At 26.9% G+C, this 26,391-nt stretch overlaps 5 protein-coding genes across 17 annotated transcripts; 2 read left to right on the forward strand and 3 right to left on the reverse strand.

The window, feature by feature from the left end:
* Positions 1-24: 24 nt before the first annotated feature.
* Positions 25-1,974, forward strand: LOC124947684 (NADH dehydrogenase [ubiquinone] 1 subunit C2). Of its 3 annotated transcripts, none has more exons than XM_047490173.1 (4): positions 25-299; positions 748-891; positions 983-1,068; positions 1,625-1,974. In XM_047490173.1, the coding sequence occupies exons 1-3, from the start codon at positions 134-136 to the stop codon at positions 1,030-1,032; spliced, it is 360 nt and encodes a 119-aa protein (XP_047346129.1). In that variant the 5' UTR covers positions 25-133; the 3' UTR covers positions 1,033-1,068; positions 1,625-1,974. The 3 variants fall into 3 exon arrangements, with proteins under 3 accessions (XP_047346129.1, XP_047346127.1, XP_047346126.1); XM_047490171.1 differs by having other exon boundaries at positions 1,781-1,974; XM_047490170.1 differs by having other exon boundaries at positions 983-1,974.
* LOC124947683 (chitin deacetylase 1) lies at positions 1,733-7,676 on the reverse strand. Of its 2 annotated transcripts, none has more exons than XM_047490168.1 (9): positions 7,234-7,676; positions 4,023-4,138; positions 3,798-3,909; positions 3,556-3,683; positions 3,240-3,445; positions 2,872-3,167; positions 2,538-2,784; positions 1,980-2,171; positions 1,733-1,869 (listed from the first exon to the last, which is right to left on the reverse strand). In XM_047490168.1, exons 1-9 carry the CDS (start codon positions 7,283-7,285, stop codon positions 1,767-1,769), a joined length of 1,452 nt encoding a protein of 483 aa, XP_047346124.1. In that variant the 5' UTR covers positions 7,286-7,676; the 3' UTR covers positions 1,733-1,766. The 2 variants fall into 2 exon arrangements, with proteins under 2 accessions (XP_047346124.1, XP_047346125.1); XM_047490169.1 differs by lacking the exon at positions 7,234-7,676 and adding an exon at positions 4,209-5,528.
* Positions 7,677-7,822: 146 nt separating this feature from the next.
* On the reverse strand, positions 7,823-10,730 carry LOC124947681 (ribosomal RNA processing protein 1 homolog). The gene is made up of 7 exons (XM_047490164.1): positions 10,287-10,730; positions 9,950-10,173; positions 9,676-9,846; positions 9,434-9,616; positions 9,083-9,348; positions 8,251-9,004; positions 7,823-8,079 (listed from the first exon to the last, which is right to left on the reverse strand). Exons 1-7 carry the CDS (start codon positions 10,525-10,527, stop codon positions 7,843-7,845), a joined length of 2,076 nt encoding a protein of 691 aa, XP_047346120.1. The 5' UTR covers positions 10,528-10,730; the 3' UTR covers positions 7,823-7,842.
* Positions 10,731-11,082: 352 nt separating this feature from the next.
* On the forward strand, positions 11,083-17,810 carry LOC124947774 (GMP reductase 1-like). Of its 6 annotated transcripts, none has more exons than XM_047490380.1 (7): positions 11,083-11,277; positions 15,236-15,455; positions 15,707-15,826; positions 16,378-16,635; positions 16,753-16,941; positions 17,046-17,248; positions 17,372-17,810. In XM_047490380.1, the coding sequence occupies exons 2-7, from the start codon at positions 15,369-15,371 to the stop codon at positions 17,556-17,558; spliced, it is 1,044 nt and encodes a 347-aa protein (XP_047346336.1). In that variant the 5' UTR covers positions 11,083-11,277; positions 15,236-15,368; the 3' UTR covers positions 17,559-17,810. The 6 variants fall into 6 exon arrangements, with proteins under 6 accessions (XP_047346336.1, XP_047346340.1, XP_047346334.1 ...); XM_047490384.1 differs by having other exon boundaries at positions 11,083-11,268; XM_047490378.1 differs by lacking the exon at positions 11,083-11,277 and adding an exon at positions 14,559-14,714.
* A 1,211-nt stretch (positions 17,811-19,021) lies between these two features.
* LOC124947818 (far upstream element-binding protein 3) lies at positions 19,022-26,149 on the reverse strand. Of its 5 annotated transcripts, none has more exons than XM_047490481.1 (14): positions 25,842-26,149; positions 25,397-25,475; positions 25,037-25,243; positions 24,765-24,891; positions 23,397-23,651; positions 23,133-23,304; positions 22,790-22,996; positions 22,535-22,718; positions 22,286-22,443; positions 22,083-22,197; positions 21,860-22,021; positions 21,585-21,787; positions 21,161-21,447; positions 19,022-19,535 (listed from the first exon to the last, which is right to left on the reverse strand). In XM_047490481.1, the coding sequence occupies exons 1-13, from the start codon at positions 25,923-25,925 to the stop codon at positions 21,184-21,186; spliced, it is 2,217 nt and encodes a 738-aa protein (XP_047346437.1). In that variant the 5' UTR covers positions 25,926-26,149; the 3' UTR covers positions 19,022-19,535; positions 21,161-21,183. The 5 variants fall into 5 exon arrangements, with proteins under 5 accessions (XP_047346437.1, XP_047346436.1, XP_047346438.1 ...); XM_047490480.1 differs by having other exon boundaries at positions 19,022-19,583; XM_047490482.1 differs by lacking the exon at positions 19,022-19,535 and adding an exon at positions 19,625-20,355 and having other exon boundaries at positions 22,796-22,996.
* Between the last annotated feature and the right edge of the window lie 242 nt (positions 26,150-26,391).

Genomic DNA, 26,391 nt, shown 5'->3' on the forward strand with positions numbered 1-26,391 from the left:
ATTGTGCCACATTATAGTGTGAACGTTCGTTTGATTTAGTTCCGATAGAGTGTATTACTAGTAAATACTTAGGATGAACTTTTAAAGTTTATTAGTTTTCCACTGACTATTTTAAACAAAATATTTTACAAAAATGAGCACTAATCCTGACATTCAATGGGCTTTGGATATACTTACACCTGATCCAGATTATAGACCTTCTCTTTGGGAAAAATATGGAATGTTAGTTGGAACGCCAATAATGTTGGTTGGAGGAGCATGTTTTCGAAATTCATTTCTGAAAAGACCCTTACATGCAGGTAATTAAATTATCATTTATAAATGTATTAATTATTTGCATAAATATTATACTTGAATTTATATATTTGAAACAAAAATATCAATTAATAATAGACACGATCCTAACCTTAATTTTTATATATGTCGATTATGCAACATAGAGATATTGCTTTGACTTGGTATTAGTAGCTTTAATTATTTTAATATAGTTTTAGTTAGTAATCATAGTAATACATATACGTACATATTGTAAATTATTATATAGTATATACTATCACTTTTATATTTTATACATTTATGCTATTAAAATAATAATTTTTCGTTCATTTATATAAAAATTATAAATTTAATAAGCAAAATGTACATTTACATTGTAATAAAAATGTAGAAATATATAACTTTAATTTTATATATTGCAATATATCTTCTTGTAATCGTTATAATTATATTAATCAAATTTGTTTACAGGTCTTCAGGTACATATTGCACTAACAGTAATAGGTCTTGCAGTAGGATATAAAATGCATGAGTTAGTTGATAACCACTTTGCAAAAAGAGATCAGATGCTTCGTCATTATGTTATGTTACATCCAGAAGATTTTCCTCCGCCTGGTAATATGAAATAGTCTTACAATAAACTTAATTTTCTTGATCTTTCACTGCTAAACATTTTAATGAAATAATATTTCTTTAATTCTTTCAGAACGTAAAAAGTGGGGTGAAGTGTTTGAACCTTGGAGTCCAATTCGTTAAATAATATAGTTATTTAAACTATATTGTACTAGATCAGTGAGTTATAATTGTAGCTGTAATATCTTCTACATATATATTTTTTTTTTTTTTTAATATATTGTATAAAAAATAATTAATACATAAGATATTTACCTTATCTTGTGTCACTATGTTCTTAGTAACACAATAAATAAATTAATCTGATATGACTTATATAAATTCATAAAAATTACAGAATAGATAAAATAAAGTAGACCTTAGCATACAAATTAATTGAACAAATAGTATTTTATTAGTTTAAGTGAGAATTAAATTAGGCAAAATTCATGAGAATTATAGGAATGTGGAGTATTTAATTGTATATTTTAACCTAGTCTATCAAAATGACTTGCAATAAAAAAAAAATCATATATTTATTAAAAATGAAATTTTTGAAAAAATATGTGCAAAGAAAAAAGGTTAAGATATATAACCTTATATGATTTTTATACGGTTCATAGCTAATTAATAAAATATAGATATTTCTTAACAGGAATATTTCTTGATAAATTTTGGCATTTCTTTAGATAGATATATGATAGTATTTCCTTGAAATAAACTATATTATTTATAGGTATTCAGAATTTGTAGACATTCTTTACCAACGAATCAATGACCTTTATCACATATAGCAACCATTTTGATGATAACAATAAACAAAATGTAACTTAACTGACAATCATAATATTACACCTAATTTATTTAGAAATACAAATTTACTTTTTTTCAGGATTATAATTATCGTTGTATAATCCAGTACCTTTTGCGTCTCCCAACCAGGGGTATTTATAAGGACATTCTCTACATGTTTCCAAATACCTGTAAAATTATTATATTACATGTAAATGTTTATTAATATTGAATGTATGCTTAAATATTTATGCTTAGATTAATTTATAAATAAAATCAATCTTTTCTCTTTAATTTACCTAGTTGTAGTGAAGTTGGATTCTGGAGGCTTAAAGTCCAAAGCACATTTATTTGGATTATTACAAGGTGGTCCAGGAATATTTTCTTTTTTCTTACATGACCAACCTTCAAAATTATTTAAAGATTTAACTGGTTTTGGATCAGTTATCCAAGTTAATGCTTGTGTGGCAGTCACAAAGTAAACATCTGGTCTGTAAAAAAAAAAAGCATTTTATTAAGATATGGTTTAATTTATTATTTATATTATTTATTAATTTTTTAATTTTTTAATTATTTTAATAATTTTAATTATTTATTAATTTATTAATTCTTTAATTATTTATAAATTGTTAATTTTTGAATATCTAAATCTCAAAGAATTTGAATTTAACAGAAACTCAAGTGTTTTATAAAAAATATGCTGATTATAAATTAGCATGAAATATGGCCAATAATCGTAGATTTTAATTTATTATTACAATCTGAATATTGATATTTTTATGTTGTATACACAGCATTTTTCTATATCAATATTATATTTCCATTCAAATATTACATATAAATAATTTTATACTTACAATGTCACTGCCCAATCAAGAAATTTAGAAAGCCCTCTTTCAAGTTCCTTTATTTGAAACCAATTAGTATGAAATGGCATCATATACGGTGCTCTATTTTGTTCATAATATCTGTTGAAGTCTTCTTGCAACCAATCAAATACTTCTTCAGGATCATGATTATGTAAGACACATTGATCTAGATAAGGACAATGTCCACCTTCATAACTCTCAACATAATGTGCATTTAGAGGTAATTCCCATACTCCTATAATATAAATGACATGTCTTTATTGACTTTTTGATGCATATAATAAATTCTTTATTGTTTTGTAGTAAATGAAGTAATTTTTACCTGGAAATGATTTAGTGGGACAAGTACCAGCTTTACATTCATGAGGTATTTTGTAATCAAGAGTATATGGCCATATAGGTGTTTTTAGAGGTGAAATTCCAATACTACTATCATATATATAACCAAAATCTTCTAATACTTTATATTGAGTATTTCGACCAGGTTTCAAATAAGGTCCTCTCATACCAACGATTTCATTTGCTGAAATATTACTAAAATGCTTTAGGATTTCTCGCATTCCAATCATTTCACCGACCCATTCTTCGTAACCTTTATCTTCTAATCCTTTTTGAAGTCTAAAAATAATTGATTTAAAAATTTCATTGGAAAAACAAAAACAATCGTTCGTTGATCATCCGTATACTTACGATATTGTTTCCGTAGCTATTTCATGACCATCGTGCGCTAGACTTTGTACCATATTATAATTACAATACTCATGAGAGATGAAAAAGGTACCTTTCAATGGACAGTTGTTTGGATTTAATCGATCTTGTGTAAAAATCTTTTGATAATGATCAAAATTATTATGATTTATCGCTCCATCAAATGTCATTATTATCATTTGTGGCGTCTATAATAAATAACATGTATTGAGTCAATTTGAAAATGTCTAATATCAATGAGTTACTTAACTATGATGAGTATGATGAAATATAAAAAATTAAATTCGATAAATTATACCTCCTCCGGTTGAAGACCACCGGGTATAAGCGTTCCATCGCGTGAACAGAAGCAGTAAGGAAGCTGACAATTTGCTGTATCACATCTCTCTGCAAGATCCGTTGGAGGATCCGTTACCGGAGGTGGAGCTATAAATAATATTTTTTTTTCATTAATCAATAATGAAAAGAATAAATACGACGTTTATATGGAAAAAGATCTATAAGAATAATAAATTAGAAGCGATACTGAAATTAACTTACTCGCAGCAATAGGTCCACAACGGGCTTCATTTTTGAAGGTGCAAAATTTGCTAATATCATCAAAGTGTAATCCCGAAGGACACCTATTTAAGTACGGATATCCATCTACACACTGTACAAATACAAATAATAACAGAGTTAATATTTTATTTATATATATTTTTTTTTTGTAGTGAATTAAATAATATTTGATTATTTAAAATGCATATATTAGAATAAAATTACCTGATAAAATCTTCTACAGGTTGCAGGATCAGCGAAATTTCCATTTCCCTGACCTTCCGGGCATGTGAATTCTTCGTCTTTTTTATCTTCATCCTTTTTATTTTTTTGACATTGTACTGCAGCAAAAAGTTAAGGAAAACATTTTAACCTTGATGACAAAAAAAAAGAAGAAGAAGAAAATGGCACCTTTCTGTGGTTTACGAAGAGTGCGAAGATTTGTCATTATTGAGAGATTGAAAATTAAATTGAAAGTAGTCGTATTGGCGAAATGTCAAGGTTGAAGATTTAACATTACTTACAGGATGAATAACATAACTGCCTATATGTTCCACTTTTACTAGATTCTTTTTATTTATAGTCTTACAACTTCATTACTAAGTTGATCATGTGACTTAACAAGTGGAATTAATTTCTGCATAAAGAATGCTATGAATATATGCAACGTCAGGTATGTACAATCTATCGGTAATTATTTTATTACGAACCTTCACAATTATATTATCTAAACGATTTTACTACCAATGAAGAAGAGTCGTTGAACTCTCAACGGCATATCATTGGCATTAGATTAACTTCGTTATCAACGGCATCATCTATTATAGAAGATAATTATACTTGATTCTAAGAATCGTTTAAAGCAATTCGAATTATGTTTATGTTTTCATCATAAAGACTGTAATATGATAGTGTCTATAACGTTAAATGTTTCGAAAGAATAATAGTCGGCTTATTTCGTAATGAACTGACTAACAATAGGAGGATGCGAATCTATCAACCTGCACGCGATTATACGTGAATTATTCCATTTCGCAGTATTTTTCTTTCCTTCTTTCTTTCTTTCTCTTTCTTTTCCTTTCTTTTTTTCTTTTTCTCTTTTTTTTTTTCATCTTCTCTTTTAAATATTCTTCAAAGATAATATCTCAGAATACTTTTATTTCTTTATGAGAACACAACAACAGACATTCATCGATGAAGATGAAAGTTACAGTGTGTTCAAGGAAACTTGCAGACAAGCGAAGTAAATGGGTGAGAGAAATTCCAAAGCTATCAGAAAAGAGGCTTGAGAAAGCGATGAAGAACACGATTGTGACATACCATTATATACATCGAATACACGAGCAAACATATTAACAAAATTCGTCACTAAATCGAATTATCTCGACGATCGTATATTTTTGGAAATTTTTTTTTCACCATTGAATTTACTCTTTGCGACACAGTTAAACGATACGATATGGAATTTGACAATGAATATCATTTGTCTCGAGAAGAATGTCGATTCTTAATTATATTTATACTGGAAATATTATTTGTTAATACGAGAAAGTAAAATTCTTGACTAATTCCTAATTAATTCCTTTGATATTATTTTCTAAATAAATATCCAGGATATGATATTTCTTTTTATATTAATTCACAGACGTTCGATTTGTTAATTTATATAAATCTATTATGAATGATCACAAAATGAACGCAATAGGCGATGGTTTTTTTTTTTATATTTCTTTGTTCGAATTTTTTTTTTGTTTTTTTATTTTTATATATACATATATATTTATATACATATATGCATAGATACCATTCATTATTGTGAATATTCAATTATTTTTCTTATTTTCTTTTGCGGGACGAAAAATGATTTAAAACGTATAAAATGATATATCAACGAAGATTTTTATACAAGGAATATATTATACCTATCAAATGAAAATAAATACATTTCGATATATTCCAACGAAATCGTTATTCGAACGTGTTAAAATCATATGCGTGTACGCAGGCAAGAGAAAGTGGCCATCAAGGAAGAGTCTTATGCCTGATTTTATGATTGTTAAACCAACCTGATCTTAATCCTTGCACTGTTGTAAAACAATTTGATGATATTCCCACGAAACTATGAATATTATAATTACTTTTAAATTTGAATGAATAACATTTGATCAAAGATCTTAGAAAATTTTTATCGATTTAATGATCGATTCAATGATAAATTTTTATATATACACGATTAGAATTTTCGTCGGTAATTTTAATTTCACCATTGAGAAATAATGAATACGCATAATTTTTTTTTTTTTTTGTTTTTTTTTGTAGGAAAAATAATCGAGCGATAAATCGTACGCGTAGATGTCAAAACGATACGTTTACTTGTAAAGTGAAAAGTGAAGGTACCAGTGTGGCAATGACGTTGTACCTAGCAAAGCGTTCAGGTGCAACGTTTCTATTCGTGTGTGTATATGTGTATGCACGTACACGTGTTTATCGTACTTCTTGAATCCCGCTATAATGCCATATGTGTAAGTAGTGGTGTACTTATGTAAATATGAGTGAAACCACTGAGGATTCTGTTTTACCAAAATAGCAAATGTTTTTCTAACTGGATAAATGAAAATCATCTAACACGGAAGAGACAGTTATTCTTGATCACGATTATTTTTTTTTCTTTTTTCTTTTTCTTCTTTATTTTTTTTTTTTTTTTTTTAGGATCGAAATAAAAATATTTTTTTTTTGTTTTCTTTTTTTCTTTTTCTCTTTTACAAAAATTTCATTTCTTCTTTATAGGCACTTTCGTTAACGGCAATTCAAGTTCCAAGAAATAATTCAATGGTTATAGGTAAAGCAAGAAAAAGCGTGGAATTCCGATAATAAGAACGATTCGAATGGATAGTGAAATACACTGGAGATAGAAAGATAAGAAAAATAACTCTTTTATTGTAATGAACGTAATGGAGAACGTATAGATTGGTAGCCGAGCGAAAGAAACGAAGGTACAAAGCGTTAGGCATTGATCGTACGCATCTGCGAAGGAGTGTCATCGATAAGAAAGCTTGATGAATCTCGATCGTTCGTCTAGTTTCGCAATTTTCGAAAGGGATTCGTGATGTTTTACGAATTCAGACGACAAGGACGACTGGATCTCGTTTTATATACAAGTCGAAGCAATATTTCTCTCTCTCTCTCTCTCTCTCTCTCTCTTTGTTTCTTTCTTTCTCCGTCTTTTTCTTTCACCGTTACCGCCTGTGTCTCTTTCTTATGTACGGTAGGATCAAAAATATGAATTAAAAAAGATGATTAACGTTCCAAGTATTTTCCTTTTTTTTTGTTTTTTTTTTTCTTTCGATAAAAAGTAAAAAATAAAAATTAAATTAAATAATTAATCGAATAATAATAGGGATGAAGCGCGCCAGCGAAGAAACGTGTATCTTCCTACCTGTGACGATAATCAAGATGACGCATAAAAGCGTCTTTTGTCGAAACGACATTTCTTCCTCTCTTAGTTCGATCGTCCTCGTCCGTATTTACTTTCTTATTTTTTTTTCTTCCTTCTTGAATAAAATGAAATTATATCTAATATTGCCGTATTGCCGTATCGTTCGTAGTCCTTCCCGAATGTCCTTTATGTATCAATGACTAACCACTGGACTAAGCACAGCTCCACGACACTGCCAAGAGATGATAAATCGAACCGGTATTGCCCTCCGCCACGCTACTGAGAAAACCCACTTCTTCGATAGGGAACAGTATTCTTCTCAGCTCATTGGTTGACCACTTTCTACGAGCGTTCGCTGAGAAATGTTGCCTTTTAAATGAGATGGGCTGCTAAATATCGTATGATTTTCAATCAGCGACCATCTTCTTAATGACTTTCCTTCATTAAATTTTAATAAATATCGATAATAATAAAGTGTCTTTTAATCTTAGATATGTATTTTATCATTGGGCAATGAGAGAAGATCAGAGATAATTATAAATAAAAGGTTGTACTTTTATTTTTATTAACAAACAATTGTCTAAGTCCGTTCTTTGCATAATTGTATTTTTATTTGACGTGTCTTTTATAAAATGGATTTACTGGACTTGGCATAGGGCTAGCTTTTAAAACACCAACTAAAGGTTTTTTATTAGCATCAAAAGGGATAGCTGGACTTTTCCGAATTTGTTGAATATAATCAGATGTATGTTGGGCAGTGTTACGTTGTAAGACGATCTTTACGCGTTTCTTCAATCCTGTATCATTAACAGATTTATTTTGTTCTTGGACGTGTTCAGTTGATCTCTGTAAATGATAATTTATTCGATTTACTTAATACGCTATTTTCTTAATAGGCCTATTATTAATAATAGTTTTATCTGTTCTTAATAGCGCTATTTTCTTAATAGGCTATTATTTAATAATTAACTTGTCGCTCAAATAAAACTAATTTAATTTATTTTTTAAGAAACTTACTATAGATTTTTTTAATGTAGGCCTCAACCATTCTATCTGTTTATCAAATGTTACATCACTTGTATCGCTTGATATCGATGCATTAAGTTCTCCATTACATACATTATTAATTTTACTTTCATTGTCATTAGTGCGACTCAAAGGAATGGGTGGAACATTATCCGATACATCCCATTGTCCACACATATTGTTCTTCAATTTTTTCAATTTATGTATAATTATATTTTTAGTTGTATTTTTTTCATTAATTAAAGTTGATTTCGTTTTCACTACTTTTTGTTTATTTACTTTATTAGATATGACTGTATCTATGTCGTTTTTCTTATGTTTTAGAATTTCACTTTCAAGTTGATCTCGTTTTTTTTGTTTATTTTTAGAACGATCAATAATCAATGCTGATACTTTAGTCATCTTCGAATCTTTTGAACATGATGATTCTATTGTTTCATTGGATTCATGTAAACTATATTTTAAATCTTGATTAACTCTTTTCTTTTTATTTAATTCTTTATTTGATTCTAAAGTAATACCCTCGTCCGTGACATTTTCTTGTGATTCATTAATTAAATTTTCATCTAATTGTTCATTTTTCTTCCTCTTTCGTTTACTTCTGTGACTATCTGAATATAATTCCTCATCAAATTTTAATAAACGTAATGCAGCTTTTTTCGGATCCATTTTTGATCTATCTTTGTTTATAACTGCTATTTCCTTTATACCAAGAGGCATTCTACCTTCCGAAACCTCTGTAAATCTAAAAATAATAATGTTATGGAGAAGAGGATATATATTATATATTACATTGCATTATGAAATGCATTGTAATACCTACTCTTCTATAAGACGCGCGATTTGCCTTCGTGACTTTGTTGTTGATAACGGATGAAACTTATATTGTTTAATTAACTCAACTATTTTTTTAGCATTAAAACTTATTTGTGGCAATTCAACGTCCACTCTACCAGCTCTTGGGTCTAAAGCTTTTTCCGTAGTCTCTGTTAATTCTTTTTTAGAAAGTATTTTTGTATCTTCATCACTGTCTTCATCAGATTCTTCAATTTTTTGCATAACTTCAATATTACCACATGGGAATCCAGCCTGTTCAAAAATATAAGTTTATTAAATAAAGATTATAGAATATTAAACAAATAATTGTTTAAATCTACTATTTTATTTCATTTACTTGTTTCCATGCTTCAAATTTTTCTTTATAATCTATTCCAATATTGGACTGAAAGATAAGATATCTGAAAATATGTCTCATGATGTGCTTAATTAATCTTTCTTCTTCTATTGTAGCCAAATAGGCAATAAATGGTTTAATAAGCATTGTAACAACATCTTCTGGTAAATTTCCACAGCTGACCTTCATAAAAATAGAAATAATTGTATCTTTTCTCTTTAAATATTTTATGAATTTTTTACCTTTGCAATTTCTTCCCAATACAACTCTGTTACATGCATTTTAAAACCTAAACAAAATTTTTTGTCTAATAAAAGCTGTTCTAAAATTTCCATTAGACCTTGTACCCATTCAATATTCCAGTTTTTATCATGGCATATTTTAAAAGTTTGTCGTAATATTCTTCTCACCAACTGTAATTATGTAAAATAATATATATTTTTTGCATTATTATATATTTATTATCATTATTATTATGTAATCATAAATAGGAATACATTCTATAAACTTACTTACCATTGCAAATTTATCCAATCTATATTGATCTATACCAAACCATTCTATTGCTAAAGTTTGTAAAGTACTTTTAGTATACAACATTATGTTTGACATAGAATCCAGACAATGTACAATTTTACTAAGAGATTCAGCTAACTCTTCTTGAGCTAATGGTTTATCTGACATCCACATGCAATAAAATAAACCTTTCCATAATCTCATAAAGTCTGCTTCTGTTAATTCTGAAATAAAAAAAAAACAATTAATTAAAAGTATTATTTTATTATGGATTTAAATATATGCCTCAATGTGATTCAAAAGTATTATTCTTAAAAATAAAATGGCAAACTCTTACCAAATGAACTTTTCGAACGTACTGTTAGCCATTTTTTGACGCTTTTCAGAACCTTGTCTCTTATTTTTTTATCATTGCATGCCAATAACCGTGCAAATTTAATTTCTTGTGCAATAATCAAGGCTTTCTTATCCTTCACCTTAATTTTCTTTTCTTGTTTTTGTTTCTCAATATTTTTAAATGAACCCCGTACACTTTTTTGCATTGCACGTGCATGCCGTTGAGTTTTCTTTATAGCCATTTTTTAAATAAAAAATCAACAGAACACTTTAATGGTAATTATGTTGAATCATAAACTATTTTTAAATTAATACAATTCTTGAAAATATTATTAAAATCTTGATTTTTTTACGATTTCTTCAATATATAAATTGCAATTCTAACCTATAAAATCCACCATTCTTACTATATACACCACAACGATAAATGTGCATATAAAGTGGTTGCAGTACTACCAACGTATATTATATATTATATTATATTATATTTAAGTAATAAAAAGTTGGATTAACTAATTATTTGATGAAATATATTTCCAAATTGTTTTTTTAATTTGAACAATTTTTTAAATTAGAAAAAATTATTATATTGTAATATTTTAAAGAATTTTTTGCAAATAAATAGATTTAAATAAAAATTTTTAGATTATAATTCTGTTAATAATAAAATTTAACCAATCAGATAAATGTAATAAGGAGACAAGTGATTATTAATTGAATTAAAAAGTTATCTAACATACCAATCATAATTAAGATTCGTGATTTTTTTTAAATATGTTTTATTGGTCGACAGAAAGAATATGATTTTATCACTGACAATATACTAAAGGCATATATGTATTATTATATTATCAGTTAGGATCGGAAATATTGACAATATTATAGCACTGATAACATCATATTTATTCATTATGTGCATTCGTGACAATTCTCTCAATAAAATCAAGAATGTTAACTCACGTGCTATAATAAGCTGTTTGAAGGTTAAAGCAGTAAGAAATTTATTAATTTAATATATTCTTAAAAACAGAAGACAATTTTTTTATTCTATTATTAATATATATTATAGTTTTTTTTTTTTTATGAAAATCCCTAAATTGTTCTATTTATATGAAACCGTTTCAATGAAAAAAAATCAAAAACTGAAAACATTTCATTACATATTGATAAGTGTATAAGAAATATTTATATTATTATTAAACTGATTGATTCTTAAAAAATACGTAATAATAGAATATTTTTATATTTATTGATTTATTACTTTTATACAAAAAGAATTTCATTTTATGTAGTACATTTTTGATATTATTAATCCATATGGTACCATGATCTCTAAATGAGGATTGGCACATTTTATTACTTACATATAAATAATAACAATAAGTATAACAAAATATATATGATTTGATAACAAAAATATTAAAATAAATTTCTATTTTAAAGTTAAGTTATTATTATAGTATAAATTAAATTATTAAATATAATTTGTCACATTTCTTACAAACGTTTTTCTTTCGAGTGTATTTTCCGCATACATATTTTTTTCAAGTATTTTACAAATGATGGTAGCCTTATTATTATTACAGTACCCCTATTTGACATCATTTGTGTAAACAAAATGAACTATTTGATATTTTTTGAAAATTAACTTCTTATAATTCCATCCCTGGTTTTACATTTTTAACTGAATTTTCAGTGGCAAGTTCATCTGCTAGCTGAAACATAAAATATTTTCTAGATATCTTTTTAGCTGTTATTTCCTTATATAAGATCCAGGCATTTATGCCAGATAAATCTAAAATATTGAAAAATACTTGAAATGGTTATTTTCTTAATCCTGATTTGACGCTATATTACTTTATCATTTGATCTACAATGTTTTCATTAAATTCAGTCTTATAAAATTTAACCATTTCAGATAAGCGCTTTTTAGTTTTTCCAATTTTGATAGATTTATGTTTCTAACTTAATACAAAAACTTTTACTTTCTGCTTTAGTAAATTATAAGACTAATCCTATTTTTTACTAATCCTTTGTTTCATAAATTTTTAATAGTTCCCTTTTGTTGATATAGTGCTAATCAGTGTGGTTCTTTTTGATAGTAATTTAAATGTCAGCAATAAGCTTATAAAAAAATTGTCAATTATGTTTCTTTCCTTCATATTATACGGTTCTGTAAGTTTAAGTATGACAATTTCATTTAGAGATTATAATATTACTCGTGTTTTATACTTTTCTAAATAAGAAAATCCATTTACAATAATACTTTATTCGAACATCAGATGCCAGTCAAAGTTTAATATCAAATTTGTCGGGTTTATACGGCAAATATTGAGTAAATCTTGATCTCACTTTAGATGGAAAGAATTGTTTGTCAATTGTAATATTTGCTCCTGATTTATAATAATTCTGACTATTTTTAATAAACCTATTTCATATAGCTAATATAGATTTATCACTTTGTAAATATTGATTTCTATCACTTTTTTTTTTATCAGAGCGAATAAATTTCCAATTTTTTATTTCGTATGCTCCTCATGCATGAATGAAAGCTTTTAATTTTGTTTTTATTAAGATCCATTTTTCAAAAAGCTTCAAATTCCACGCAAGATATTATATGTTTAAGTATATAGTCGTAAATTATTATAATTAAAATGCACTATTTACTTTACTTATCATAATATTTTTTTTGCCATATTTTGTAAGACCAGATATGTTTCTGAAAATATTATGAAGAATTATCTTTCAGGAGTAGATTCTTCTTGTATTTTTTCCCCAACTGGTCTTCTCTGCGACAATTTCATTTTGATGATCTTGTAGTTTCATTTTTATCTTCAGAACTTGAAAACACCGATTCACATCTTCTTTTACGTAAATATTTTTCAAATTTAGTTTCTAAAGACTACATACATTTTCTTCGTCTACAATCTAATTATCACTATTCTCACTATAAAAAAGTTTATCGCAAATACACCATTGTCCAATTTCATTTTCTTTTGGTTCACTTTCAGTTATAGAATTCATTATCCTCAATATCAGAGTATTCTATTGATATATTGTTAAGTTATTGCTATAATTCTGAAGTTTTCAATCATTTTGCCATTTTCAAAACTTATAAAATATTATCGCATAAAACAACAGTGGTCTTAATCCAATGGTTGTAGTATATATAGAGTGACCACTTGCAATGGCAAGCTCAATTGCACCATCTGGTGGCTATATTTACGACTATGTATGATGACTATGTGGCGCGAAATATGGTATGCGATAAAATTTCATAATAAAATATTCATAACAAAAATTTCAATTCACATTCTACGTTTCCAGATCTAAATGATCGATTAAAGATATTTTTGAATGTATGCATTATTTTTCCATTAGCATCATAATCAATCCAGAAATTCCTGATCACCATTATATTGAATGATACGCAGTAAAAATTCTAAAAATAAGAAAATTGGTTAATTCGAATTCGTTAAACAGATTGTAAGACTCCTTGTAAGATGTTTCGATGAATACCAGTCATTTTGATTGGTGTGGTAGTTATAGTGTTAATATTATATAATATAAATATTTTTTATACACTTATTTTAATACATGACAATGATGTATAATCAATGAAAGTAATTAAATGTTCGTGAATATTTAGCATAAACGATGGTATATTACATAATTTATTAATCAATAATCATTGTAGACTATTAGTACTTATTAATGACTATTATCAAATTTATTGTCATTTTTGTATTCCTTTTTATATGCATTTCAATAATAAAATGTCAATTATATTTGATAATTTCATTATCTTTATTTTTCTATATTATTATACTAATAGTTAATGTAATATGTAACATATTCTTATAAAGAAATATAATTTTATAGAATTTAATTTTTATTTTTAATTTTATATTATATGAATATCACTTTACTATTTTTATTAAACTTCTTTACTATTACTTATTTATTATTAACGAATTATCTCCAAGATTGTTTTCTTATTTAATATATTTGTTGATCATAAAAAAACATTTGTAAATGAGTGGAAGTTATAATTTTATTTATATGTTGTATTCTACTTTTATATATGTCTACAATAATTGTATAATTCAATTTTATATTTAACCGCCTGCGCATAACACTTTGCGCATAATGGGCAAAGTAAATTCTTTTATTTCACTGCATCGATGATGAAGTCTTCTTTTCACTTATGAGGTCTAACAATATAGTAGTATTATATATATCATAGATGGACAACTTCTCCACCTCGAGTCGCACAATCCCCACCATCAATGAATTCGTTCCCCACTACTTAAGTTCACTTATCATCATTCCATTACTTCATGCTTAAAAACAAAAGCTGTGGAACTCATGAGGTATGGCGGTGTCAAATAGTGGGGATCATCTTCTCCCACCTTACCAAAGCAAATGAGTAAGAGCAAGGGCCATATGCGGCTTGCAGGCCGGCAGTTGCTTATGTATAATATATGTATGATTAAGCTCGATCAAGCTCGATCAAGCTCGATTAATATTAATCAATGATTAATTCGATTTACAGTGTAGCAAACAGTAAAACTTTTTACTGTATGTCATTCTTAACCTATATTTTCGTTCTTAACCTTAATATCAATAACCGTTTAAAGATTTTATAGATATTATGGAACAAACAAAATATTAATTAAAATAAGTTAAGAGAATATTTATATATATATATATATTTACATTTTCATACTATGTATATAATTTTTAAATAATTATTTATATCACGAAAATATAGGTTAAAAACAATATATAGTTAAAAGTTTTACTGTTTGCTACACTGCTGATCGAGTCAATCGTTGATTAAAGTTAATCCAGCTTGGTCAAAGTGTAAATAAGTTTTTATTTTATTTTATGAAAGGTAAATTATTTAAATAAAACTTATTGTTTTTTCAATTTTAATTGTTCTTTCAGAAATGCCATTCTAACAGTCCATCCATGCTTTAAAATATTTATAATATACGTGGATGAAAGGTAACTTTTTGACAGGAAATTGTCATCTGCAAAAATTTTTCAACTGATCAGTTAATATAAATCATCTCCTAACATGCCAAATATAATAAATGATATAAAATTAGACTTTAAAGATGTTCTGTTACGACCAAAAAGGAGTACATTAAAAAGCAGATCAGATGTAAGTTTGAAATTCCATTAAAAATATTTCTATAGTACAATACAGTTGTATATTATTATAAGACTTTTACTATTTCTTTTATATTAGTAATATTATTCATAAAAAATCTAAAGATATTACAGAATGATGGAAAAGATATTAATATAGTATATCTTATTTGGATCTGCAGATTTTTAGTTTCTATATATATTGTTATATTTTTTTTTCCTTTTTTGTTATTTAGTAAATATATTTTAACATTTATATTTCAGGTTGATCTTTATAGAGAAATTACATTTCGTAATTCAAAGCAAACTTACAGAGGCATACCTGTAATGGCTTCAAATATGGATACAGTAGGAACATTTGAGATGGCAAGAGCCTTATCTAAGGTATAATTAATTTATTTTATATATAAAATATTATTATAGCGTTAGATTTTAATGTTGGCTATTTTCTAAATTCAAAATTAGAAAAAGCATTCTTCTTATAAAGGAGAATCATAGACATAAAAGATTCCAATATTATTAGTTTCATATGATCACAAAGATATATAATCATATAGTTATTTTTTATATTAACATTTCAGAACTAATAAAATGTAAGAAAACAGAAAATATTACTGAAAGAAATTGAAGCAAGTTCTGTTTACTTGTATTATTCAAAATGGATTTTATACTGTCTTAGGAAAGTCCAATTAAAGTTACACTATGTGTGAAAGTTATTAAAAGTTATTAACACATTTATGAAGCTTTGAAAAGTTGTTAGTATGTTAGTATGTAATTTATAAATTAAAAAATTGTTAATTTATTTTATAAATTATCATAATCGCAATATTTAATTTTATAAAATTATATCCAACATTAATCACAAAACAACTGATTATATTTAATTACAATTTAACGTCTATTAATTAATGTTAATTTTTTTTTTGTATTTGTAGCATGGGCTTTTTACCACTATTCATAAATATTATACAGCAGATGAATGGAAAGATTTTGCTGCAGAAAATCCTGAATGTTTAAAAAATGTTGCTGCTAGTTCTGGCACAGGGAATGAAGATTTTGGAAGACTTTCAAGTATAATAGCTGCTGTACCACAACTTTCATTTATATGTTTAGATGTTGCTAATGGATATTCACAACATTTTGTTGAATATGTGAGAAAAGTGCGATCTGAATATCCAAACCATACTATAATTGTAAGCATTCAATAAAATACATAAAAGATTAACTTTAATTAATAAGTTGCTAATTTGTAATTAGAAGCAAATATATTAGAATATATGTGAAAATGTATTTAAATAATTCTATTACAGGCAGGGAATGTTGTAACAGGAGAAATGGTTGAAGAATTAATACTTTCGGGAGCTGATGTTATTAAAGTAGGAATTGGTCCAGGTTCTGTGTGTACTACAAGAATGAAAACAGGTGTTGGATATCCTCAGTTAAGTGCTGTGATTGAATGTGCGGATGCTGCACATGGTTTAAAAGGACATATAATCTCTGTAAGTAAATGACATTAGTTGAGTATATACAAGCTAATGTTGATATGGATGGTTATTAAATTATACAATTCAATAGACAATAAGAAATTTGTATTATATTTTAGGATGGAGGTTGTACTTGTCCAGGTGATTTAGCAAAAGCTTTTGGCGCTGGTGCCGATTTTGTCATGGCTGGTGGTATGTTTGCTGGTCATGATGAATGTGAAGGTGAAATCATAAACAAAGATGGAAAAAAATATAAATTATTTTATGGTATGGCTTCTAGTACAGCTATGAAAAAACATGCTGGTGGTGTTGCTGAATATAGGTACAAATAATTACAATTTTTTAATTTTAATATATATATATATATATATATATATATATATATATATATATATAAATAATTAATATAATACTTTTTTAATTGTATATTTATTAACGCTTTTAGGTCCTCGGAAGGAAAGACTGTGGAAGTACCCTATAAGGGTTTAGTAGAAAATACAGTTTTAGATATGTTAGGAGGTTTGCGGTCTGCATGCGCGTATACAGGTGCGGAAAGATTACGTGAATTACCGAGACGTGCTACGTTCATTCGCTGTACGCAACAATTAAATCCTATGTATGGTCCACCATGAGAAATGTAAAAATATTTCTTAAAGAATGTGTTGTAGTATAATTATAGGCAAGAAGGCTTTTTGATTATTAATTTTTGCAGTTACCATGCATTATCTTTTTGCTGGCAAATAATTTATACATAATATATATATATATAAACTTTAATTTAAGTATTATATTATGAGCCTTTTATTAAACTTACATTGTTTATTATGCTTAAATGAATCAGATAATAACATGTCTATGCACAAATAAACATTTTTTTGCATGTATAATTTTTTTCAGAATACTTAATTTTCCTACCCATTTACAAATTTGATTTTGAATGATTAAATGAATATTTATATTAAGTCAATATTAGAAATTACTTTCAATTTTTAAATATCTTACGATACATATCTATTTTACATGGGTATTGATACATCAAGTATAGGAATTGTATACTAAAATATTTTGTTAAACATAAATATCTTTATTAAACATTTATATATCTACATATAAAGAGAAATAATCATAAGCAATTAAAAAATCTACTGCTGTATAAATATACAAACCTTCATTTTAATAGCTGCTTCAAGATATTGGAGACAATATATATTTACAAAGTAATTAATACATGCACATCTACTACGTGTTGCTTCTTATCAGGGATACTGGATAAATTTGTAGAGACCTTGTCCCTGAAACACTTTCATTAATTTGAATTGAGTAATACACTATAAAATAATTACACAAGAAATAGTAATTAGCATGATCTATAAAGAGAAGCATCAGATGATAATATAATATATGCTTAATGAAATGCAACATACAATTGCAAAAATTGGGAATTTATATAAATTGGTATCATAATAAAGATGTCAATTGTAAAAGAAATAGATAATTTTCAATTAAGTTTAAAATTATAACTTTTTTACAAATTGCAATTAAATTAGAGCTTTTGTGTAATGAGTTTTACAATAATATATTTTATTATGGTTTGAGCAAAACATATCTAAAATATACCTTTTTGTTTTTTAAAAGTACAAAAGTAATTGATATAAATATTGTTAATATTATAAATCAACAACATGTAAAATGAAAAATAACATGCAGTATATATTATAAGGAGAATAACAATTTCATGGTAATAAATGGAACTACTTAAAAATTAAAAATATAAGTGAAATATTATTAATTTAAATAGATATTACATATAAAATACAGCTTACATTTATGTAATTCATTTTAATTTTCAAGTTTACTGTTTTACAAACATATTAAAAGAGTTATATTGAAATTTTAATTATTCTGTTACATTAAATTTTTCAAGTAGAGAAATCTTGGTAAAAGGAAATATAGATTACTCTAAATAAAATATTAGAGTTTGATTTTTTATTTTCTTTATGATAATAATTAAGAATTGTTTGTGCAAGTCATATAAATTTTATTTATATAACTTACAATATTTTAAATTAATTGCAAACTAATATAAAATAATTCTGTAATTGATGGTAAATTCAATAATTTCAGTATAAAAAAAAAAATAAACATACAAATTACATATTCAAATCATTATTATAACATATAATAAATCAATTATTGATAATAATTATATAATTAAATATTGCATGATATCAAAATGCATTCCTCACAAGAAATGATAAATGAATTTAAAACCTGATACTAAGCTTACCAATAAATGAATTATAAATTTAAAAATAATAAAATTTGCATTGACAAATATTTTAGGTATATAAAATTGCAAATACCTAATGGAAATTAAATCTTATTGCTAGGCGATTCATAATCAATTACAAAGTAACATAATAAAAAACAAGAATCTTTCAGAATATTTTAAACACTACACATTTGAAGATATTGGTTTATCATCTATTTTGTATATATCATCCACTAATCTCCAATTGTTTTGCAGGTCCTGTTTTCATTAAAGTTCAACATATAAGATTATGCTGGTAAGAGATTTTATGTCATGGATCCCAATGTTGTTGTTTACCCTGCAATGAGCAAGCATCTCTCTAATTGCCTGTTCAGCTCCAAAAAATCTAAAAATAGTTGTGGTGTTTGACGAGAAAGAGCAGAGAAATAAAGGTAATGTTGTATTTAGCATTGTTATAATAGCATATGTATATAGAGCATCATATATATCATAGTTCTTTGAATACATATTATCAATAAATGATGAGTAATAAAAATAAAGTTTAGCTGTCTCTTTACAACCTTGTTATTGTATAGAGGTTTGTAAATTTGATGAAAGAAATATTCTATGAATGAATCTGCGAGACATAAATAATGATCTATTGTGGTATATACTTAAATATTTTGTAGTAACGCATTCGAAAGTATAATTTTCAACAATTTTAATGAAACATGGGTGCAGTAATATGGTTAATGTTGGCGATCCCCCGTTCCTCTTTCAGACCTGCTGCTGCACCTGCTAGTTTTAACTTATATTACAGTTATGTTATGAAGTAAGTGTACATACAGTAGCGTAATTAAAACACAGATGTGGACATCATATTGATATTACATTATACTATTAACTTCAATATTCAATAACTAATGTTTCTTATATCTTACATCTAAAATGATGCATATCCTACAATATATATATATATATATGTATACATGTGTTTATGTATGTATATAAAAAAACCATAAATTGTAATATAGTATTAATAGAATATAATTGTTTCTAACGGTGCTTTTAGATAATAATGATTTTATAAAGCGAGCAATTGCAGTAATTTTTTTATAAACATATGAAGGTACAGCAGGCATTAACCACATCCCGATGGAAAGCTATTTGAAAACTATCTGAAATAAACAAATAATTATAATAAAAGAGATGACCCTATTATAAAGGGAAATAGAAATTCAAAGGTGTAAAATATTTAGTTGTCAATATTATTGAGCACACATTGTATGGAGTTAAGATACTATAGTATATTTTGTATAGACGTACGTGTGTATATATATATATATGTATATATATGCCCCTGAAAGTATCAATAACATTGATTGTGTATATAATGTATCTTCCTTTTTTTCTTACACCATTGATTTTAATTCATTTTAAATAATACATCAATAAATATTAAATCAATATAAGTCAAAGTGATTAAAAGTAGTGCTATAAATATTATTTTGATTTATTTATAGAATAAAATAAGTATTTATAATAACTTGAAAATTTAGATTTTTTTTTTTTCTTTATAAAAAATATACAATAACAACAATTTTTTATACCATATTTATAAACCGTATTTATTTTATATATTTCAATATTAAATATTTTATATTTTAAAATAAAATTACATTTTTTTATAGCACTTTATTTCACAATGACTTAAAAACGTAACGATTAAAACTATATCCAAGGAAAGTTGTATGATATTTTAATTAAAATTAAATTACTTTCGAAAAATTGCCAGTTATTATTTTTTATAAAGCAATAATACTAAAATTTACAATAATTATTATTATTGCTATAAAATGTAAAATATAATAATTGAATATTTATAAACCACTTTTTATATAATTGATATATTTTATACGCACGAGAAGATCTTACAACTTTCCATTTTGAAAATGTTTGTAAAAATAAAAAATATTTACTTACAGCTTATATTTTCCTCTGGAAGTTTAATTATCAGAACTGGACTGCGAGTAAGGATAGTTTTGATAATTAGCAGGAAAAGTTGGATTTTGTTGCCCCGATTGCGGTTGACTTGTAGACCCTGCACCTGCTGCATAATAACCAGTCGGAGCTGAGCCTGCATTCATTCCTGGATAACTACCATAAGCTTGTGGAAATGTGTTTGGTGTACTACCAGGTGGTCCAGCCGATTGATTCTGCATAGCTGGTTGCATTTGAGGTTGTGTCATTTGATTCCCTTGTATTCCCAACTATAATAATAAAAATGAATTTATATGTAAATAACATTTCTATGCTTAGTATCTAATATATTCAATAATAAGCACATAAGATATAGAAAGTTCAAATTGTAGATAGACATATACGAATATTTTCGAGTATTACATACCTTGCCTGCTTTCATTTGTGCTTCTATTGCTTCAGCTTCTTTTATTTTACCGATACTTCTATAATATTCAGCCCATTGAGCACTATAATCAGCTTGACCTCCATTTTGAGAAGCACCCGTTTGCTGCTGTTGTGTTTGTTGTTGTTGTTGACCAGGCGTAGAAGCTGTTGCCGTTGCAGGATTCGATTGATTTTGTGCACTTCCTAAAATACAAAATATTATTAAATTTCTTTTGTCATTAACGATGACTTTGTAAATTTAATAAAAAAATTTACCTGCTTGTTGATTATGATCTTGTTTTCCTTGCTTTGCTTGTTGTTCTATCATATCTGCTTCTCTATGCATACCAAGAGACCGATAATATTCTGCCCATTGTGCGCTATAATCAGGTTGACCTGTTTGTGGATTAACTTGAACAGGTGCTTGACTAGCATTACCTATTAAAATAATGATTTGGTAGATTACAAAATATTCTTTCCTTTTTCATTGATATCTTACCTGCATCACTAGATTGAGGTTGACTGGGCCATGCTTGATATCCTGTTCCAGCATTCCAGCTGGGGTTATAACCAATTGCTCCTTGTGCACCTGTGAAAGAAGTACCAGTTGGTCCCTATAATCAAAAGAAAAATATTCAACTTCTTTATTTCCAAAATATTTTTTATTTTCATTTGAAAGAGTATAAAAAATATTATTCATACCATTCCTAATTTTTCACTAAATATCCTTTTAGCATGCTCCACTTGTTCAGGATTGCCACGAATTATAAAAATTTTTTCACTTTCATTACTTTGATTCCGCCTATCTAATTCACAATGGGCTCCTGTCTGTTGATTTATCTGCTTAATGGTTTCACCACCTAATAAAAGTTATTTTTAAAATCAATTTAAATAGAATATCATTTAAATGATCAATTTAAATAGAATCTATTACGATTGTATTTAATCTACCTTTTCCAATTATAATGCCACATTTTGAAGAAGGTACAGTAAACGTGGTTTCTATTTTATCTTGCATAGGACCACCTTGACGTCTGTCCCAAGTACCATATTCAGTTGGATTTCTACCAGTTCCAAATCCATTTCCCCTTGGGCCACTTCTGGTACCCATATTACTTCTCCCATCATCTCTTCTCTGCAGTAATGTAAGTTAAATATAAACATTATAAATAAAAGTACAATATATACAAATTATATGAAATTTACCATTACACTATCTATAAGTTCTTGGATACGCTGACGCGCTTGCTCTACAGCTTGATGTTTCCCAGATAGGAGACATTTTCTATCTCCTGGGCCATCCTCTCTACCTTGCTGAAATTGAACTCGTGCTCCTGTTTCTGCTTGAATCTTTTTTATCATATCGCCTCCTTTGCCAATAACAACGCCTACCGCAGCTCTCGGAACTAATACCTAAATCAGTAAATAATTGTATAGAAATTTATATTTTATTAATTAATGATACTTCCGTTTTTTAATCAAACAAGAAAAATAACCAATAAATAAATTCAAAAATTATTTAATTTCTGTATAGAAAGGATTATTATACCTCAACTCCATCATTACTAGTAGAGGAATGACTAAAATTACTATCACTAGTATAATTTCCTCCCCTATCGCCGCCTCTTGCACCTCTGTGAAACATCTGCATTTCCTTTTCGGCTATAAGCTCATAGACTAATTGCTTGGCATATTCTACTTTCTGGGGATCCCCAGTTATTCTGTTAGAATTAATAACATACAATATTCAATCCTTCTTATAGAAATAATGTGATAATGCGTCATGTGAAACTGATTTTAATATTAGCATTACCTTAGAGGTTTTTCTTGTTCTTGTGAAGGCCCTTCTTGAATAACAACCATTTTTGCTCCTGATTTTTCTTGCAGTTGTTTTATTGTTTCTCCTCCTTTTCCAATTATTAATCCAACTTTTGGACCCGGAATCATAATTTCTACAAAACCGGGATGTCCTATCATTCCTCCACTACTCCCACTCATATTTATATCTCCAATTCCTTCTGTTCTACTTCTTTGGTTCACAATTGAAAGCACCAATTCTTTCGCTCGACTGAAACAAATGTAAGTTAAAAGTGCAATACAATCGCGGATTCTTTCTTATATCGAAATTCTCTAATACTATACAGCAATATAATTTGTTTGCAACACATAAAATGTCTACTATGTGATGAAATATGATAAACCATAATTGGTTTTACTTTCATTTTCAGGTTTATGTTTAAACTTTTCATAGAAATGTACAATAAAATCAAACTTCAGATATAAATATTATAACCACAGATATAAGCAGTTTTTTAAATAAATAAAAATTCAATTTTCTTCCAGTTGCGAACAACACGTCCCCATGCATATCCTATCCTCCTTCCTTCCTTCTCTCCATACCCTATTGAAAGCAAAAAACTATTAGTAAATACAAAAGCATTAAACCAAAATCCACAACTCATGGATCACTTTCTATGACTGAAATTCTGATGCATGTGCAAAGTCGAATCTGTGCCCATTATTCACATCCTGGAGCTATATAATGGTTCTGTAAAACACTTGGTAACTTTAATATGCAAAAGCGTAAGTTGTACAATTATAAAATGCATGTCAGCATGAAGTGATAGCATACCATAGTAAAATAAATACATACAAACTATATATCATCAGATTAAATTATGCTTAGAGCACATGTTCTAGTACAATCAGTACAAAACCTTGAAATTTTCTAATATTATGGTTATATTAAGAATTTGTTTTTCATAAATATTTTATAAAAATAGGTGATAATTTCAGGTATATTTAGGAAGTTGCATAAAAAGGGGAATAGGTGAAACATTCCTAGTTTAATCATAGAATTATATGATTTCAACTTGAATATAAAAATTCAGGAGGATAGCAGATTTGCTTGGCTTCATTATAAATATCTTAAAATTTCTTTCACCAGCTGTAATTATGCTGCAAGAGCATTTTCTTTTCTTTTCCTTTTTTCTTTTTTTTTTTAAATGTGTTATATGTGCAATATATAGCATTTAACTACACTAAAGGTTTATAAATGTAACTCAATATGATTAATGGTGATAGACCCTTTTCCGTTGTGTCAAGATATAATAACAAAATGGGATTGCATTGCATACAAAATAGATGAAAATAATGAAATAAGAAGGGAAAAACAAGTTACTTGACAGCTTCTCGTGAACCAGTTAGTGTGCAAACTCGTTCAGGTAGTCCACCTTCTGGAGCCATTTGTATTTTACATCCTGTCTCACTTTGTAATCTGGTTATTTGCTCTCCACCTCTGCCAATTACTGTAAAAATAATACTATGAATTATGGATTTAACTTAAGGATAATATGTGAAAAAGCAAAATGATTAAACATGTTACAAATACATTCATTTCTATAAAAAATAGTGATCTCCTTCAAATAATTACCATATTGATATGTTACTTACTTAAACCAACCATTTTATCTGGAACTCTGATATCTTCATTGCAAATACCTCCCATACCACCTATTGGAGTAGATGAAGATGTTTGTGATCCTACTTTAGTTGTTGCTTGATTAGATCCTTCCCCAATAGAACTATTACTTGTAGGTCCTCCACGAAGTCCTATTAATGGATCTGCTACTAATGCTGCCATTTTCTTTGCTTCAGGTTCTGTTTTTCACATTTTATTATAACAAATGTATATATATTAAAACAAAAAATTAATCATATGTCCTATAATTATTGTATGATTTTTCAATAATAATAATATTAATTTTCAATTGTTTAAAAATGCTGTTAGAAAATACCAAAATTGGACATTACCTGTACTATCTTCTAGAGGACGTTTTAACTTAGAATCTTGAATATTTTGCAGACTAACAGGATTAATTTTTGCTGCTATCTATAAAGAAAAATTATAAAAAAATAACTTTAAAAAATTCATTTTTATTTTTCTCTTATTTAAAAACAAAATGTACGTCTCAATAAAAATGAACTTTAGGATAAAGCAGGTAGTATCAATTATATACGTTTCAACATGGAAGAAGAATATATATAACGATATTTGTAATAATATTGATATACTTACATTAGTAATGATCAGAGTAATTAATATAACATTTACGAGAATACAATAGAACTTTTTTAATATAATAAACATACATAGATGTAACGTTGGAATGTTTGGTGAAATATTAAATTTTCCAAATTCAATAAAATTAGTTATATATATATGATAGATTAAAATAATATTAAAATTAATATTTACCTGCTTTGCTCGTTGCAAAGCTGCCGCAAATGCGGAGCTTTGGCTGAAATTTTGAGGCGGAGCGACCGCTGAATAATCACTCATTGTGAAACATGAAGTTGTCGAACGTTATACTAAAATAAATAATTTCTACGAGTGAATTGTCTCTAACAAAATTGAGCAATTCACTCCCTTAACATTTAGTTTTATATATAAATTGAACTATTACAAATATTTGACTAAAATTCTTTTCACGGTATACAATGCTACAAAACGAAGGTTTAAGGGTGAAAGAACTGTACTTTTTCGGGAAACGACAGAGCGCAAGCGTCAGTCATTAAACAGATAAAAATATATAGATGGTAATATGCTTTTATAAATTGTGAGAGAAAATTATTATGAGAACGGGTCATTATACATATGTACGAATGAAAAATTAATATTTTTCAAATTATTTGAAACTATTTAATTTTATCATTAATCGTAAAATTTAATCCCTTTTTTTTCTAAATGTACACTCGATAATATTCTTCTGATATTTAAATTAAATTATTGGTGATCTATTGAATTT

Source organism: Vespa velutina, chromosome 3 (genome assembly GCF_912470025.1).
Source record: "Vespa velutina chromosome 3, iVesVel2.1, whole genome shotgun sequence".
Classification (NCBI taxonomy): domain Eukaryota; kingdom Metazoa; phylum Arthropoda; class Insecta; order Hymenoptera; family Vespidae; genus Vespa; species Vespa velutina.

Coding starts and splice junctions, on each gene's coding strand:
- LOC124947684 (XM_047490170.1), top strand. CDS start 134: ATGAGCACTAATCCTGACATTCAATGGGCTTTGGATATACTTACACCT. Junction 300..747: donor GAAAAGACCCTTACATGCAG/GTAATTAAATTA, acceptor ATTTGTTTACAG/GTCTTCAGGTACATATTGCA. Junction 892..982: donor AGAAGATTTTCCTCCGCCTG/GTAATATGAAAT, acceptor TAATTCTTTCAG/AACGTAAAAAGTGGGGTGAA.
- LOC124947683 (XM_047490168.1), bottom strand. CDS start 7,285: ATGTCGTTTCGACAAAAGACGCTTTTATGCGTCATCTTGATTATCGTC. Junction 3,684..3,797: donor TTGTGGACCTATTGCTGCGA/GTAAGTTAATTT, acceptor TATTATTTATAG/CTCCACCTCCGGTAACGGAT. Junction 3,446..3,555: donor GTGGTCTTCAACCGGAGGAG/GTATAATTTATC, acceptor TATTTATTATAG/ACGCCACAAATGATAATAAT.
- LOC124947681 (XM_047490164.1), bottom strand. CDS start 10,527: ATGGCTATAAAGAAAACTCAACGGCATGCACGTGCAATGCAAAAAAGT. Junction 9,005..9,082: donor ATCGCGCGTCTTATAGAAGA/GTAGGTATTACA, acceptor TATTATTTTTAG/ATTTACAGAGGTTTCGGAAG. Junction 8,080..8,250: donor CTACATTAAAAAAATCTATA/GTAAGTTTCTTA, acceptor TATCATTTACAG/AGATCAACTGAACACGTCCA.
- LOC124947774 (XM_047490380.1), top strand. CDS start 15,369: ATGCCAAATATAATAAATGATATAAAATTAGACTTTAAAGATGTTCTG. Junction 15,827..16,377: donor TGGCAAGAGCCTTATCTAAG/GTATAATTAATT, acceptor TTGTATTTGTAG/CATGGGCTTTTTACCACTAT. Junction 16,942..17,045: donor TAAAAGGACATATAATCTCT/GTAAGTAAATGA, acceptor ATTATATTTTAG/GATGGAGGTTGTACTTGTCC.
- LOC124947818 (XM_047490481.1), bottom strand. CDS start 25,925: ATGAGTGATTATTCAGCGGTCGCTCCGCCTCAAAATTTCAGCCAAAGC. Junction 25,244..25,396: donor TCCTCTAGAAGATAGTACAG/GTAATGTCCAAT, acceptor TGTGAAAAACAG/AACCTGAAGCAAAGAAAATG. Junction 23,652..24,764: donor GGTTCACGAGAAGCTGTCAA/GTAACTTGTTTT, acceptor CATTTGTTTCAG/TCGAGCGAAAGAATTGGTGC.